The 18048-nt window shown below is 46.3% G+C and overlaps 1 protein-coding gene across 2 annotated transcripts in view; it reads right to left on the bottom strand.

Moving 5' to 3' along the window:
* The window catches only part of LOC311043514 (junction-mediating and -regulatory protein-like), a 35120-nt gene that overhangs the window by 9054 nt on the left and 8018 nt on the right, over positions 1 to 18048 (bottom strand). For both annotated transcript variants that reach the window (XM_084054801.1, XM_084054802.1), the window contains exons 2-3: positions 16049 to 16222; positions 6239 to 6389 (exon numbers count right to left, since the gene is read on the bottom strand). In XM_084054801.1, coding sequence (XP_083910927.1) covers positions 6239 to 6389; positions 16049 to 16222 — 325 coding nt within the window. The remainder of the gene's footprint in view (positions 1 to 6238; positions 6390 to 16048; positions 16223 to 18048) is intronic.

Below are 18048 nucleotides of genomic sequence, written 5' to 3'. Positions count from 1 at the left end.
GCCTATGTTGCAGATTTAAGAATTTTTGATTACCTGTTGAGTGTTTCCGCTCTTTACGGTGTTTTCTTTTGAGTTGAAATTATAACTGTCTCCCTATAGTGGATCGTATTATAATACTTATTTCAGCTTTATAGCTCTTTCCCATTTTTGGGTGTTTTTTGTTTGTTACTAGGGGTGCTTTCGCTCCACAGTAACTGAGTTGAAGTTCCCAAAGCGTGCACGCTTAGTGGGTGTTTTTTGTTTTTCCTTCCGGAGTGTTTTCGCTCCATTATATACTGGCCATGGCACATGCGTGCCGCGCCTGCGCGGTGCCTTTGTTGCCCGACGATGGCCATGACGAATGCCACAGGTGCCTGGGTGTAGCACACCTAAGGCAGGGGCTGACAGAGGAGCAGTGCACAAACTGCAGTTTCATGCCGCATGATCTGAAGCTGGCCAGACTGGCTGAAGTGGAGGGGCAGCAGCCAGAGGACCGGATGCCCCCATCTGGTGTCCCTCCACAGGCAGGCAGGCGGCGGAAAGGGTCTCCGCACCGTCATGCCCCGCACAGCAAGGAGAGGAAGAAGGACCATCTGGCTTCTAAGGTAGACACCTTGGCATCCCAGTTTGCGGAGTTGAAGGAGCTGCTCCTTAATATCCAACCGGACAGGCCTGTTCCCCGGGCCGGCAGTCCACCGGCAGCCGCCCCTGCCCCAGGGTGGGAGGTTGATTCACTGTCGACAATGGCCTCCTGTACCGACTTCAATGATGGTCCAGAGGAGGCAGAAGAGGCCACCCACACCTCCTACCCCGGCTCTCAACGGTCGGGAAGTGAGTCTAGAGCGGGCTCGGGGCCTGCCTCGGCTTCAATCAAGCCTGTGATCCGGATGGCGCTGGCACGCCTGGGCCAGGACGAGGCCCCGGCAGCAGCAAGGCCTGCAAACGTTTTCTTTAGACGCGCTCCACCTCAGGCTGCCTTCACTGTACCTCCCGCAGAGCAGTACATTCAGGAGCTCCACAGGTGCTGGGAAGACCCCAAGTCCCAGACCCATCGGGTCTCCGACGCTAGGGCCTTGGCGTCTATGCGGGATGCGGACAGGTACGGGTTGGGCAGCATGCCATCAGTGGAGCCATCCATCGCCTCCCTGATATGCTCACCCGATGAGGTCCTGCGGCCGGTTTCCCGTTGCCCCAGGCCCCAGTGCCGCATCACAGATGACCTGCTGGTCAAGAGCTACGACGCAGCGGCCCGTGTCGGCCGCATAGGCAACTCTCTGTCACATATCTTGCTGGCCTTGTCCCAGTCTCTGCAGCCCCTGGGCACGGCGGCTCCCTCAGGCGCGGAGGCTACGTCTGCCGCAGACACTAACCCAGGCATGGACGCTTCCGTCCAGAGCCTGAGCGACGCTTCTCTGGAAGCGTTCGCCTACATGACAACGGAGCTTGGCAGACTACTGTCAACGCTGACTCTGACGCGCCGACAGGTGTGGCTGGCTCAGTCCCCACTGTCGGAGCCATGCCGGAGGGTACTCCGTGCACTCCCCGTGGTCCCGGGGCAGCTGTTTGGCCCTGCAGGACAGCAGGCCTTGGAGCGTAGCCTCCAGGCCAACCAGACACGGCAGCAGTATGCCAGCCTTCAGGGGCCTTCCCCTGCAGTGAGGCAACGGCCTGCGCCAGGTTATGGCACCGGTCGCCCCCGGCCACAGCCGCGGCAGGACAGCTACCCGAGGTCCTCGACCTTCGAGCAGCCCGACCAGCGTCGCCGCGCCCCTACTCGCCCAGGCCCTCCACGTCCGGCACCTCAAACGCAGAGGGCTCGAGGGTCTGGGTTTCGCCCCTCAAGGGGCCAGAGGGGTAGGCAATGAACGCATGGGGCCGGCGGTGGGACGCTTCTCCCAGCAGCAGCTCAGCTACTGGGAAAGCTGCGCTTCAGACCCTTGGGTGGTGGCCACGCTCTCCCAAGGGTACAATATCCAGTTCCGCCGCCGGCCCCCCACTTACAGCGGGATCAGGATGACCATCGTCAACGATCCCACCAAATCCGAGGCACTCAGACAGGAGGTGGCCACCCTCCTGGAGAAGAATGCCATCGAGGAACTAGATCTACATACACGGCAAGGTGGGTTTTACTCAATGTATTTTTTGGTTACAAAAAAAGACGGAGGTTTTCGCCCTATACTGGACTTACGGGGGCTCAACGCCTACCTGAAGGTGTTGCCCTTCCACATGTTGAAGACAGCGGATGTGCTCCAAACGGTCAAAGTGCACAGTTGGTTCACTTCAATCGATTTAAAAGACGCATACTTTCACGTCCCTATAGCCCCGCATCACAGGCAGTACCTGCGCTTCGCGTTCGAAGGCAGGGCCTACCAATTCAGGGTGCTCCCGTTCGGGATTTCCCTGGCCCCTCGGGTATTTACGAGATGCATGCGGGCTGCGTTGGCCCCAATGCAGGGCCGGGGCATGCAAATCCTCCCATACCTGGACGACTGGTTGGTCTGTGCTCCAACCAGGGAACAGGTGGGGCGGGATACGGCGGCCCTAATACGTCATGTGACACGACTAGGTCTCACAGTCAACCACAAAAAAAGCTGCCTTGTTCCCAGCCAGAGGGTTGTATTTATCGGCTTGGCCCTGGACTCCTGCCGAATGCTGGCCTCTCCCACTCCTCAACGGGTGGAAGCCATCCTGCAGCTTCTTCTTTGGTTTCGGGGGAACAAGAAGTTGAGATTCAGCCTTTTTCTCAGGCTGTTAGGGATGCTGACGTCAGTGACTGCGGTAGTGCCACTGGGCCTCCTACGCTTGCGGCCATTCCAGATCTGGGTCAATGGCCTACATCTAGACCCAAAGTTCCACGGGTCCAGGAGAGTCAGGGTATCCGGCAGCTGCCTCCTCACACTACAGCCCGGGAGAGACAGGGCATATCTGTCCAGAGGTGTCTCCTTGGGTTCGATCCCCTCGCGTCGCGAGGTGGTGGTGACGGATGCCTCTCCCTCCGGGTGGGGGGCAGTATGGCAACACAGGGCTGTGAGGGGGCTCTGGACGAGACAAGAGATGACGGAGCACATAAATGTGCTCGAGCTTCGTGCTATATTCTTAGCGCTACAACACTTCGTACCGCATTTGGAGGGCCGGCATGTGCTTGTGCGGTCCGACAGCAGGTCAGCTGTCTACCACGTGAACCGGCAGGGGGGCACCAGGTCGACCCTGTCGTTACAAGTGGCACGGCGACTCCTCATGTGGGCTTTCCCTCATTTTCCCAGCCTGAGGGCTATGTATCTGCCAGGGCCACAGAATGTGGTGGCGGATTTTCTGTCACGCCAGAAACCTCCTTCGGGGGAGTGGAGACTCCACCCGGAGGTAGTGGAGGAGATTTGGCACAGATACGGCGCTGCGGAGGTGGACCTGTTTGCCTCAGAGTCCACAACACACTGCCCTCTTTGGTTCTCCCTGACGGAGACATTGAGTCCGTTAGGACAGGATGCTCTGGCGCACCCATGGCCAGATCACCTCCTCTATGCTTTCCCACCTTTTCCGCTGATAGCATTGACGCTACACAGGGTCCAGCAAGACAACCACAGAGTCCTGCTAGTTGCTCCGGCATGGCCGGGGAGGACGTGGTTCTCGGCGCTGCACAATCTTTGTTGCAGCTCTCCATGGCACCTCCCCAACAGGGAGGATCTCCTGTCCCAATTGGATGGCCGCATTTGGCATCCGTGCCCGGAACGCCTACAACTGTGCGTGTGGCCCCTGAGGGGCCGGACCCACTCCTGAGTCTGTGCGACCAGGCTGTGATCCGGACCGTGTTGGACGCAAGAGCACCCTCCACCAGGGCAATCTATGCAAACAGGTGGAAAATATTCTCGGAATGGTGTGGGGTGAACCAAGAGGTCCCTGAGTCTTGCTCGGTGCCGATAATATTGCGTTTTTTGCAATCTCTATTGGAAAAGAAGCTATCAGCGTCGACACTGAAGGTCTATGTGGCCGCGATCTCGGCCAGTCACTGCAGGGTGGACAACCAGACTGTGGGGTCTCACACTCTGGTGACCCGGTTCCTTCGTGGGGCCCAGCGGCGGAACCCCCCGCGGGCCGTGAAACACCCCTCATGGGACTTAACCCTGGTCCTGGAGGCTCTTCGTCTCCCCCCCTTCGAGCCCCTAGAACAATCAGAGCTGAAGTGGGCTTCAGTCAAATTGGCCTTTCTTCTCGCAATGGCATCGGCAAAGCGGGTGAGTGAACTGCATGCCCTATCGACGAGTGACGCGTGCATACGCTGGAACTCTGATGGCACGGGGGTGGCGCTTTGGCCTAACCCCTCGTTTTTGCCCAAGAACTTGGCTTCAGACCATACTAACCAGGTCATACGACTGGCGGCTTATGACCCCTCAGGCCCGCAGGGCGAGGCTGCTTTGGCAAGGCAGCTCTGCCCGGTGAGGGCCTTGAGGCATTACATACAGGTGACTGCTGGGTTCCGTCGCTCGGACAGCCTATTCGTCTGTTATGGTGGGCACAGAAAGGGGCATGCCCTGTCCAAACAGAGGCTTTCCAAATGGGTTGTCATGGCAATAGAGGAGGCATATAGGTCAAGAGGCCTACCACCGCCTCATAATATCAGAGGCCACTCCACCAGGAGCGCTTCCACTTCCTGGGCGGCCCTACGGGGGGTTCCTCTGAGCGAAATTTGTGCAGCGGCCACGTGGGCTGCACCATGCACCTTTGCCCGGTTCTATAGGGTCAATGTGGCTGCAACCAATGCGGTTGCAACCGCTGTTCTGGGGGTCCCCTAGGCCGTTCCCGGCAAGGTAAGATTCCTCGTGACTTTGTTGATACTAGTCATCCAGTGTTAAGCACTGCCTCTGGCAGTCAGGAAGGATGAAATATGAATCCTGGATGACTGCCAGAGTTCCCTGTCACTCGGAATCTCGCGAGAAGATTCCGCAGGGAAGTCATTAATGACGGCTGTGGGCTTATGTACGCTGGCTACTGCGTTCCACGCCCACCGTCATTATGTCACAGCTGTGACTTTGTTGATATTAATTACTCGACTGCACGTGCGTGAGACGGATATATCCAGTGTTAAGCACTGCCTCTGGCAGTCATCCAGGATTCATAGAACCATAGTTACATACGTAACTTACGTTTTGGGATAACTAGTATAGTTTTGCCGGCTTTAAGGTGGTGTGTGAGAGTGTGTGTGTGTGTGGGCCCACAAATTATAATAGTAGTCCTTAAGTGACTTGGTGTTGAAAGGAAGGTGTTACACTTTTGAATAATATCTGTGAGAAGGTATTTATTATTTTTGGTATTTTGCAATAACAGTATTGTAGCATTTTGTATTCCTGAAAGAAGAGGGGTATTTGTCTATTAAGGTTTTGAACCTGCATTATTGTTGAAAAGAACATTGGTATTTGTTGTTTACATTTATGTCTATTCTATTTTCTATTTTGCACCAATCATTGCACAAAGAACTAAATAATTGAGATTTATATTTTTCTAACTACTTGGTTGTGTGAATTCATTTCATTGTTACCTTTTAGTTAGAGGGTCCATTTGGTTACAAGACCTAAGTATTTAAAATTGAAGCTAAGAGAGGCTAATTTAATATACTTTGGGTTAAAAACGGCATGAAAAGGTAAATTGATAACATTGTGACTTTAAAAGCTGCTTTTGCATTTATTATTATAAAAGAGATCCAAGATAATTAATACTGAGTTAATCAGAGTTAAGTTAAATTTATTTAAAAGAACTCAAAAGCCCTCCCCTCAACCACGTGACGATCGAGGGGACCGCTACACTTTCATACGTTATTTCTTATGTTTATCAGAAATCAGTAACACTTTATTAGCCATGCAGTTAACACTGGTTCATAGACACGATACCAAACATTGTAGAGCAGCAGACAGCAGTTTTAGTAGGCCAGCATTGTAGAGTAACTAAATGATCAATACTTTTCACATCTCACATCAGCCCACAGATCAATATCCTGCTGCAATATAGCGCTGCGTGTGTGTGTGTGTGTGTGTGTGTGTGTGTGTGTGTGTGTGTGTGTGTGTGTGTGTGTGTGTGTGTGTGTGTGTGTGTGTGTGTGTGTGTGTGTGTGTGTGTGTGTGTGTGTGTGTGTGTGTGTGTGTGTGCGCGCGCGCGCGTGCTTACGTGTGTTTCTGAATGAACTGAAGTATTGTGAATGGTCTTTGACATTTCTGAATTATGAATAACACATCTTCAGACTTTTTAATAACTTCGCATGGTGACATCATACCTTTCTGTGCCTTGGCTGTGATCTCAAAGTATTTAACAGTGAACTCCTGGATGTTTAGCACCGCCTCCTGGGCCTTTTTCTGCCAGTCAGAATCCTCCTTTTTCAGAGATTCTATCCGCCTGGGCCCCAGGTAGTCATTCTCCATGGAGATCTGGAAAGACAGTAATGTGACGTGAGGTTGAGGATATTTTCTTTAATAGTTTAAAGTTTAAAACCCTATGTCAGCTTTATTGTCTCCGCCAGGCCGAAAGGCATGGTGAGAGTATGTTTTATCCCCTGTCCGTCCGTCCGTGTGTGTGTCCGTCCGTGTGTCCGTTTGTCTGCGAGCGGCTAATCTCCGACACCATTGGCCCGGTCGCTCCGAAACTGTGCACACACACTACCTGGATTCCAATTCAGAACCTCTGCCCCCATATTCCATCCTCATTTATAAGTCTTCATCTTACGATCGTGTTCTAACTAAACAAGTTTTTGCCAATCTCAGAGCAGACACTCTAAAAGAATCAGTACATGCTCGACACTGAGCAGGCCTTCGCTCGTGTGAGGTCATCCATTGACTTCCAGCGTAAAATTACAGTTCTAAAAAGTTGAATATTTCAAAATCTATAAAAAAGGGCAACTTAGTTGTCTTATAGATCTGCTACAGTACTTAGTTCATGTGGTTAAAGTTTAAATGAAGCTCCTAGTTTAAAGTATGACTGAGCTAGAGTGAAAAATGTAGTTCATTTTTTAATTGTTGAAAACCTATAATTACATGCCAAAATATTAGCATTTGCATTTCCCAGTCAAAATGCACAACAATTATTAACTCTCTCGTGTCCACAATCCACATTTTGTTTTAAAATACAAATTTATATCATTTTTTGTCAGGGCTGGTATGGTAGACTTTGATGGTTTAAACTTGATAAAGAAAACACTCTGGATGAGTTTTAATACATCCTCCTATAATTCTAGTAACCTCTGTCCGTTTGTAGTGGGGAGTGAGTGAGTAGGTGAAGCTACCCGGTTCTCCTCAGTGGCTGGACCAATTGCTCTGATTTTGCACACAGCCATCGACCATTACCATCTGAACTTAACTGTGAAGTCCGTTTTTCAATTTCAAATCTCAGCTTCTTATTAGCGCTTTTGTGTCAAAGAATGTCGCCATGGTTACGGGGCTGCCCAGCTATGGGACGAACTGCCTCCCGGGTTGCCAGATCATGTGCGCATATCCCCCCACGGATGCGTCGACCGGGTATGGTCTAGTTTTAATAAATAATATAGCTGGGTCGTCCATAGACAGTGTAAGACAAGCAGGGGGCACTAAGTACACACAGATGACAGTTGTGATCATCCTCATGAGCAACTGATCCTGTGCTGTTTGTTTATAAATGGATGGGTGTGCACACAGTCACACACGTGTATACACCTCGTGTACGTTTGTACGCGTGTATTCAATCAATCAATCAATCAGAGGGAGAGAGGGAGGGAGAGAGATACAAGCTAAAGCAACAATAGCAGCAATAACAGTAAAAACTGTGAGATAATCACGCCAATAACAATACAAGTAGTAGCACATGCGCATGTGCACACACACACACACACACACACACACACACACACACACACACACACACACACACACACAAACACATGAGTTCATGCACACACACACACACACAGTCTGTCCAATGTTCGTCAGCATGACTAAGCAAACTACAGGGCTGTCCTCAACACCTCATAATGATTCACAACAATCTGGGAGACTGATACTGTTGTACATCCAGCAACATTTAGTAACAGACTTCTAGAGCAGTTTAATTTCAATGACCCCCATAACTCTCAGTTATAGAGACCTGTAAAAGGGTCTATATAGAACCCCTTCATGGGAAAGTAACTACGCAACCAAAATCTCTACCAAAGTGTAAAAAAAAAAAAAAGTGGTTAAAAGGTGACACTCTTTTTACAGTGTCTTATGGGACCCTCTGGGGGGTTAAAGTTCACATCACATAATCAGGGACGCTGACCTTTGGATGGACACGCCTGGATACAAGGTCTCTTTCTCCTCACTTCCTTATCAACTCATCAAGGACCACTCATCATTAACACAACCAAAGACCTTTCTGTTTTCCGCTGCCTTTGATTGAGTTGTTTTTCCTTTTTCTCTTTTCTTTTCTCTTCTGCACTGTAACTGTATCTATAAATCTTCTACTTCTTTTGTTTCATGCATCCTAATGTCATTTTATAATTTTATAATCGTGTCCTTTTCCTTTGCTTGATGTTCTACTGTACAAATTTGCCTTATTGTTGAAATGTCCTATACAAATAAAACTGCCTTCCTTTGCCAGTCTCATTTTGGCAACCCTCTTAAAAGGGTCTATTCCTTTGTACTTTTCCCAGTAGAAACCCTTCCCAGTAGACTTCAATGGAATTTTCACTTGATGACATCATGCTTTGATTTCCATATACTTTATGGTTTTAGCCTGGATCTCCCCTTTTTAACCACATGAACCCTAGGCATCCCTATTCTGGGGATGTCTGAGGATGAAAGAGATTCGGGATCTCAATGAGACTTCCTGGTAAAATAAAGGTCAAGATACAAATGTCATAATAGGCGAACGTTTTGCGGAAAAAAAGGACACATTCACAGAATATAGAAGATCTATCAGCTCACAAGCTCGTTTTGACTATTAATTATTCATCTGGCCAGCAGGGAGCATCCGAGACTTAACTTCACTTCACAATAGAAAAAAAAAAACACAAGCAGACAAAGTTAAACAGTAACAGCATCCTTACGTGACCCCGACCCACGCTACCTCAACAGACCTCAGTTCACATTACCACACAGCACTGATTCACTACTGTAACACACACACACACACACACACACACACACACACACACACACACACACACACACACACACACACACACACACTGGTGGAAAAAGTACTCACATTCTTTACTTAAGTAAAAGTATTGATATGGCAAAATAGAAGTACTCTGTCTGGAGTCTGCTTGTGTGCTTGTGTTTTGTGGAATTCAAAATGTACTTGAGTGAAAGTACAAAAGTATTGGCATCAAAATGTACCAAAAGTAAAAGTACTCATTATGCAGAATGTCCCATTTCAAGTTTTCAAATGTATAAAAACCTTTTGAAAATAGCCGATCTACAAGTTCACAATGTGTCGCGATGCGACGCATTGTGAGCTTGTAGATCTGCTATTTTCAAATGGCCGAAATGTATAGGGTTGAAGTGGTTAATGTATGTTTTGTATATATATATATATATAATTATCAAAATCTACAAGGTAACTAGTAACTAAAGTTTACAAATAATTCGAGTGGAGTAAAAGTACAATATTTGCCTCCGAGATGTAGTGGTCAAAATTGTACTTAAGTACAGTACTTGACTTGACTGTCCTTCTGGATGCTCCCTGAAAGTTAACATTTATGAAAGAAAATGAGTAGTACAATCCGGGACTTATTTTACTGAGTTAAATGTTATTTCTCAGATATTTAGACGGTGTCAGGTAAGACACCGGTTAGTTCTCAATGTCAATAAAGTTATTTATTGACATTACTACTACTTCATTGTAGTTCTACATAGTTGCAAGACATAAAACATAAACGACATAAAACAGCTTTAAGTGTTTTAATCCAGCAGGGGGCAGCCATGCCTTTACTTCACAAAGGGAGAAAACACAACAAGCAAAGTTAAACAGTAACAGCATCCTTAGATACCCTCAGGTTACCTCAACAGACCTCTGTTCACTCTACTACACAGCATTGCTTCACTATTGCTTCATACACGCGCACGCACGCACACACGCACGCACGTACGTACAACTTTACTGACCAGACGAAAGGCCTGGGGAAATAAGGTCTTACGCCTGCTTTTTAAAAGATGACCCAGTTGTAGTAGCAAATGTCAGGTACAGAAATGGGCCATAGTAACTAAATGCCCCTTCACTATATTTAGATGTTACTCCAGGTTTGTAAACCTGCCATTTTTCGGTGCGTGTAGGAGACCAGTGCCCGAGTGTGTTCAGCAATCAGTGACAGCCGGACAGCTGAACACCGTTTTCTTTACAATGCTGTGTGACGGCTGAATAATATTCACTGAATATTATGTTAACAGGAAGCCACTCCTCTGCAGTGGTGGAAAAAGTACTAAAAACGTTTTACTAAAGTAAAAGTAACAATACTGCAATGTAGAAATACTCTGTTACAAGTAAAAGTCCAGAATTAAAAATTGACTTGAGTAAGGGTACAAAAGTATTGGTATCAAAATGTACTTAAAGTATCAAAAGTAGAAGTACCCATTGTGCAGAATGTCCCATTTCACAAGTTTCAAATGTATAAAATGTATGAAAAATCATTTGAAAATAGCCGATCTACAAGCTCAAATGGCCAAAATGTATATACTGTAGGAGTGAAGTGGTTTATGTATGTTTTGTAATAATAATCAAAATCTACAAAGTAACTAGTAACTAAAGTTTTCAAATAATTGTAGTGGAGTAAAAGAGATGTAGTGGAGTAGAAGTAAAAGTACCAAAAAGTGGAAATACTCCAGTAAAAATGCCTCAAAATGTTACTTAAATATACAGTACTTGAGTACATGTACTTAGTTACTTTACACCACTGCTCCTCTATGCTCATGCACGGGTCCATGGTGTGACGGATAACCCTCTGGACTCAAGCTATACTTAAGATAAACAAGAGTTTACCAGATATACTTGGATCCTTCAATTTGTGCAGAAGCTAGAAGCCATGCTATATAACACTTTCTATGCATCCCTTGTCTATAATGCATTATAAGCTTATTTATAAAGCATCGTCTGCTTATAACACTGTGTAATTATAGGTATAAGCAATCGTAATGTACTCATAATGCAATCATTATAACACATTATAAGGCCTCTTATAATAACTCATAAGGTCAAGTATCATAATACTTCATAAATGCTGGACTTTTTGTTTGTTTCTGCCAACACCTTCAGAGATGTAATTACTTTACTTAAAGCACACAATGACCTTTTATAGTGACTTATAATCCCACTATAATGCATTATAACAGTGATTATAATACATTATAAGATTATCATAATGTATTCGAACTATTATAATTACAATACACAGTAATAATACAGTATTATAATACTAGACCTTACAAGTAATTATTGAATGCTTTTGAATGTGTTATGATTATTGTTATAAGCACTATGCGTATTTAGGTGTTCTCATAACTATAATTACACAGTGTTATAAGTAGATTATAATGCATCGTAAGTATGCTTATAATGCATTATACTGTAGACAAGGGATTCATAGCAAGTATTACCAAAACATTGTGATATTGTTGTCAATAACTAAAATCCTACAGCCTACAGATGGTTGTAGGTACACTGGAGAAGCTGCTCTATTTGTTTAGTACAATACATATAAGTAATCTAATATTGATTGGCAAAAAAACAGTGCTGTGTTACTGTAGGTAATTGTACTGTATAAAGGAGAGAATGAAATGAACAGTCAGGGGAAATAATGGATCGATAAAACAACAACAAACTAGCAGGAAGGAGGAAATTGGGAGGAAGCCAAGAGCTAGAAAAGCTGCATGGTTACAAGCTTGCAAATAGAGGTTTGACCCCACCCCCTTCACAGAGTGAACATGAGGTTCCATGGTGTAATGGTTAGCACTCAGGACTCTGAATCCTGCGATCCGAGTTCAAATCTCGGTGGGACCTGTGGTTTTTCTGGTTGGCAAAAGTAAAGTGACTCACGTCATAGATCAAATCTGTCACAGCAAAGTTATAACAACAAAGTGTAATGGCAGTGCAACAGAATGTTGGTGGCAAAGAGTAAAAAGAGCTGACTGTCAACTTTGACCCACTAGCAGCACAGCAGACATCTGCTTTACTCTCTCCTGCTGTTCGAGTCTGTGAGTCTGACAGTGACACCACACACACACACACACACACACACACACACACACACACACACACACACACACACACACACACACACACACACACACACACACACACCACACGCGCACACACAGTCAAGTCAGGATAAACCCACCTTAAATTCTCTGCTTTTTTGGCAAATATTCACATCACCATGAAAACAAACCATGGATGGAGGTTTGAATTTAATTCATGAAACAATCTCCAGGGACGATTTTCTGGTGAACTTTTCAAATCAGTCTGTGCTTTCGACCACATTACCATGCAACAATAACGTCACTTTGACCAAATTGAAGGCAACATAACAGGCACCGCGTGTTGTATTACCTCAAACAAGTTTCAAACGACCACAAGTTGATTTTAATACTGTACTGAAAAGAATAGAAATCAATGTCCGCACTGGAAGGTATTTAAAATCCCAACCAACTATGGTATGCTTTGCGCCTTTAACTGTACTTTTCCTCTCTACTACGTGCCTGCTCATCCTGGTCCCCATCAGTAAACCTATAGGCCCAGAGACACAGCATGACTTATTCATGTCTCTGTGAGACTGCAGGAAACTGGAGATCCACTAGGAGCCATTCGGCTCACAGTGTGTCACTCAACCTCGCATTGGTAAAACTAACACACAAAGGGATGAAGCCAACCTGGTGCTACAAGGTGTGTGTGTGTGTGTGTGTGTGTGTGTGTGTGTGTGTGTGTGTGTGTGTGTGTGTGTGTGTGTGTGTGTGTGTGTGTGTGTGTGCGTGCGTCAGTATTACTGTATGTTGTGTTCGCACACTTATTCCAGAGTGCACACGTCTTGCTGTACTGTGACGTAGAGATGTCTGTTATTGATGAGTCAATGAGCTAAATATAACACTGCTATCAGTCCTGCAATAGTTCAACAAACTCTGTTCACCCACCAGCCAGCTTCTCTTCCTCTCATGACGAATATCTCATTGTTCTCAGAGTGGTTGGACAGAAGACAGAAATTCACACAAATTTACACACACACACACACACACACACACACACACACACACACACACACACACACACACACACACACACACACACACACACACACACATCACACATAGGCAGGACCTATTTTAAGGGGCATGAGAACATCCTCTGACCACCACTTGTATTTCCAGTATTTCCATGTTGGTGTGTTTTGTGTCCCACCTGCATGCTGACACAATAAAACATTAGGACGAATGCCTAATACAGGACTGCTGTCTTCACTTTCATTCATTATGTCCGCCAGGCAGAGATTTTGTAATCAGCCCTGTGTATTTGTGTGTGCTAATCTTGCAAACTATTAGGCTGATCAGTGTCATATTTCTTAGCCACACTGCCAACCGGCCAAGGACCTCAATTCCAGAATATGTTAGTGTTTCAAAACGTTCAACAACTACTATGTCATTTTTGTGAATAGATAATTGCAATGCAATCGTCCCTCTAGGCTATGGGTTACACGTCCTAGAATTATGGACCGGAACTGGTCAATGTGTTGAATGTGGCGTCTAAAGTAGGACAGATATTGATTGGCTGTCAGCGTTTCATTCATTCATCAAATCACACTGTGATCACAACGATATCGTTTGCCACTATAGTTGTCATTATAGTTGTGGTGAATGCCTCTGGGCAGAGATCTGAAGGCATGTTTTTGCCTTTATCCAAGTCAAACCGTTATCAGTGGGTCTAATTTTTAAAGCAAGCAAATTGGAAACTCCTTGCTTTCACTATCCTGCTTTAGTAAATTGATGTAATCTGCTGTCTATTTAGCCCCTCTAGCGGCTCTGTGGATGGAGATGCCGGTCGTTTAGTTGGTTGGTGCGTCCATCCAACACTTTCCACTACAAGGCTCAAAAACTACTGGCCCCAGCCTAGTGTAGCCTGACAGCGTGTCGTGGGTTCGAGTCCCGATCCTGACGGCCTTTGCTGCATGTCACTCCCCATTTCCTGTCAATAAAGGCATAAAAGCCCAACAATAAATCTTAAAAAAAATAACTACAGGCCGGATGTCCATGGAATTTGCCGTACACTTCCATGCTCACTGGAGGATGAACCTTAACCATTTGAGAGACCACATGACCGCAAAACCGCCATAAAAGAGCACAGAGACAAGTCTTCTATAGCCTGCCTAAAGAAATTACGCCTCAATGTTTTTCTGTAAATATACTTTTACTGCTCCTAGTATTGATGATCTCTTGTATAGTATTGTACTGTACTAGAGGTGCGGGTCGCTACGCGACCCTTCCGTCTAGTCGCTGGCGCGAGGCTCTCGTGAAGTGGACTGTAGATGTTTTGGCCACGCAAACCAAAAGCGAGAGCAACAGTTAATCAAACTGACCTTTCACTCTGCATGCAATCACGGCTCCACGCCCGTGTGGCGGACCGTCCACTTTGTATGCTCCCTTTGCGTTGGCCCTTCGCCTGTCTGGCTGTGTGAGCGCGCGCGCACTCTCCCCTTGCACTGTGTCTGTGCGTGTGTGTGTATGAGCTGCCGTTGTTGCTTCGCCGCCGTGTGTGTGTGTGTGTGTGTGTGTGTGTGTGTGTGTGTGTGTGTGTGTGTGTGTGTGTGTGTGTGTGTGTGTGTGTGTGTGTGTGTGTGTGTGTGTGTGTGTGTGTGTGTGTGTGTGTGTGTGTGTGCGCAAAAGCAAGCCTGTTCCCCCTTTGCGTGTGTGTGTGTGTGTGTCTGTGTGTGTGCTGCACAAATGCGCGTTCGCGCAATTGCCTTTCTGCATGATGTAGTGTAAAGTTTCAGACAGACAGTATTTGGATGGGGGGCGTGGTTGGCGGGGTTGCCATGTCCAGGAGTTGTAAGCGTGAAGTGGCGTGAAATTGGTTAGGGAAAGTGCGTCCACGCATGCGCAGTGCGCGGTGCTGTTGGATGAAGCTGGTTGCTTGTTGCTGGCGCGCAAGTGTGGCAACACTGATGCAAGTTACCCACAGACAACCGTTGTGGCGCATGACTGTAGAGATGTATATGTCATGATTCATTTAATACACAGGACCACAATGGAAACAAGCCCCCTCTTTGACATTATTGTATAACTGTACCTCTGTACCTTTTGCAAAATGTTAATAACGTATTCAATCAATCAATCAATGCCCTTAGCACCCGCTCAGGCCAGAATGTCAACTTTGCACCATTAGTGCATGGGGCTCTAAAGATGCCAATGTCTCTCAGTTCAAATCACTTTGGTCCAGCTGAGTGTAAGGGGCAGCACAGCCTTTAACAATTACCACACACCGGAGGGGCTTTTAGACGCTTGTCTTTGTTATTCATCCCCAAGCCACTATAGAACCAGGAGGGTTAAATAAGCCATTGTGCTTTTATGAGCGATCCAGTTTAGAGGACCTTGTATTGTGAATTGTACTTCCATGTACTGTTTCCATGTCTTTCTAAATAAAGTATTCAATCAAACAATCAATCAATCTGGGCTGGTTGAAGCAAAAGTTTACAAGTGGCCAATGCTGGTACTGCAAGTCTGGGCTCAAAACATGAACCACCAAAACAGGCTCAATAATGGGCTTGACTCACAGGTTTGCGCGTGGAGGTAGTTTGTGACATAGACGCATAAAGTACACTAATGTGCCTGCTTATGGGCCCATGATATCTCTCACCGGAAGGTGAGAGATACTTCTGGCGCAAGTTTCATTGAAAACAGTGGGCTGGGATTTTCTGTGCCCTCCAGATATAATGTTCATCCCCTGAAGCATGACTGACTGATATTCATGCTTCTTATAGCCTACATCCTTTCAAGTGTGTGTGTGTGTGTGTGTGTGTGTGTGTGTGTGTGTGTGTGTGTGTGTGTGTGTGTGTGTGCACGCGTGCACGCGTGCGGACACGCGTGCGTGTGTGTGTTACCTTGATCTGTTGTCTGCACAGCATGGCCAGTTCCCTCATGTCTCTGAATGGTTGCAGTAGAAACTGGTAGAGTTGTGTCGAAGCCTCCAGCAGGTCTAAATACGCTGCATCCTCCTCTTCATAAACCTCCAACAGCTCCACCATGCTTTCCATGGCACGGTGCTTCTCCAGCAGCTACAACACACACACACACACACACACACACACACACACACACACACACACACACACACACTCTATTAGTTCGATTAGTTGCATCCCTAGTCACATATCACATTTCCCGGTCTGACATGTAACAAACATAAAAGACGGCCAAATGTCTGCACAGCTCTCTAGCTAGTCTGAGTACTGTGTACCCCTGGTCATGTGGACAGACCAAAGCCCTGTTTGTTTGAACCTGGTCATCTTTAGGATTCCCTGCCTCTTTTCACTGCTCTAAGAAAAGAAGAAACGCCTAAAGAATCATCTTGTAAAAGAAAAGACCACAGACCGATGAGCTCATGTCTAAAAGCAACACCATATGCTGACGATTCCCAAGACAGCATACATAATGGGCAGTGTGCCATGTACTTTCCCTGTACACTTTTCTCTAACACGCACGCACGCACGCACACACACACACACACACACACACACACACACACACACACACACACACACACACACACACACACACACACACACACACACACACACACACACACACACACACACACACACAGAATGGTTGGGGAAACTAGCACAAATCCTTTATGTGTGAGTGTACAGTAAGTCACAGAGAAGCATGTCTCTCCACAGCTGGGCTACTGCTGAAGAGAGAATCAATATCTTCACAGACTCACACAGCACTGAGAACCCAAACAAACAGCCATTAAATGGCTCTTCAACGCAGTGGTTAGAACAGTGGGTCTGTGTGTGTAGCTAGCCAGCTATAATCTCCAGCCATTATTAAGTTGAGAGAAAAAATAATACTGGGGGTAAGTTATCTTGTGGGTTTCTTCTCTCTCGCAAACCTGTTATCGCTATCTAACATTACGCTATAAAGCTGAATGATGATAGCTGACGTAGTTAGCCTATGCTAAGATAATATTAACCAACCAACAGCTGACCGGATGTGTCCAAGAGTTTTGGCTTGTCTCCTAGCAACATGAATGGATTCTGAGGATGAAACCATACAGTCAGCATATAAACCAGTCGAGCCACAGGGTACTGCAGGAGGAGGAAGACATTTTTGAGCCAACGGTAAATCCTGCCTCCAGTGCCTGACGCTGATTGTAAAAATTGGCCCAGATTATCCTGGGTTGGTTGGAGCGTGCTCAGCATGCAGGACTGATGGTTGAAGAGTACTCAGTGGGACTGACAGCTTTCGCTGTTTGATAGTTCTGCTCAGGAAGGTTGTTTTAATGGGTAGGACAAAAAAACACAGCTTCCTGTATCTGTCCCTATCTGTCTCATTCTCCCTTTCTCACAGTGGTGCATGCAAGCAAGACCCTGTGTGTGTGTGTGTGTGTGTGTGTGTGTGTGTGTGTGTGTGTGTGTGTGTGTGTGTGTGTGTGTGTGTGTGTGTGTGTGTGTGTGTGTGTGTGTGGTGGGGGGCATTCTCTGCCAAAAACAGAGCAGGGAAGGAAACGCCTTGGCAAGACAAGACCTCATATAAACATAGCACATTACAAAAGATAGACCTGGGCACTCTCTCACTCTCTAGACCGGGCAAATGCTCTATCTGCCTCTCTCTCTCTCTCTCTCTCTCTCTCTCTCTCTCATATACACACACCTTCTCTGTCTCACGCTCATACAGACTCTCTCTCTCTCCCTCCCTATCTCTCTATCACATGGTCTAATTCTTGCAAAAGTGCATACACGCACGTCGCACGTGCACTCATTTTGCGCGCGCTCATTTTGCTAAATTGTAATACATAATAGTTTTTGGATTATGTATAGGTATTATGTTGAAAAGTTTGTTTTCTTCTTTTTTTAAAAACTTTTATAATTAATAGTGA

Source organism: Gymnoscopelus microlampas (assembly GCF_963454915.1).
Source record: "Gymnoscopelus microlampas genome assembly, chromosome: 4".
Lineage (NCBI taxonomy): Eukaryota > Metazoa > Chordata > Actinopteri > Myctophiformes > Myctophidae > Gymnoscopelus > Gymnoscopelus microlampas.
Note: the sequence above shows the minus strand (reverse complement) of the source record. Positions and strands in the feature narration are given on the sequence as shown.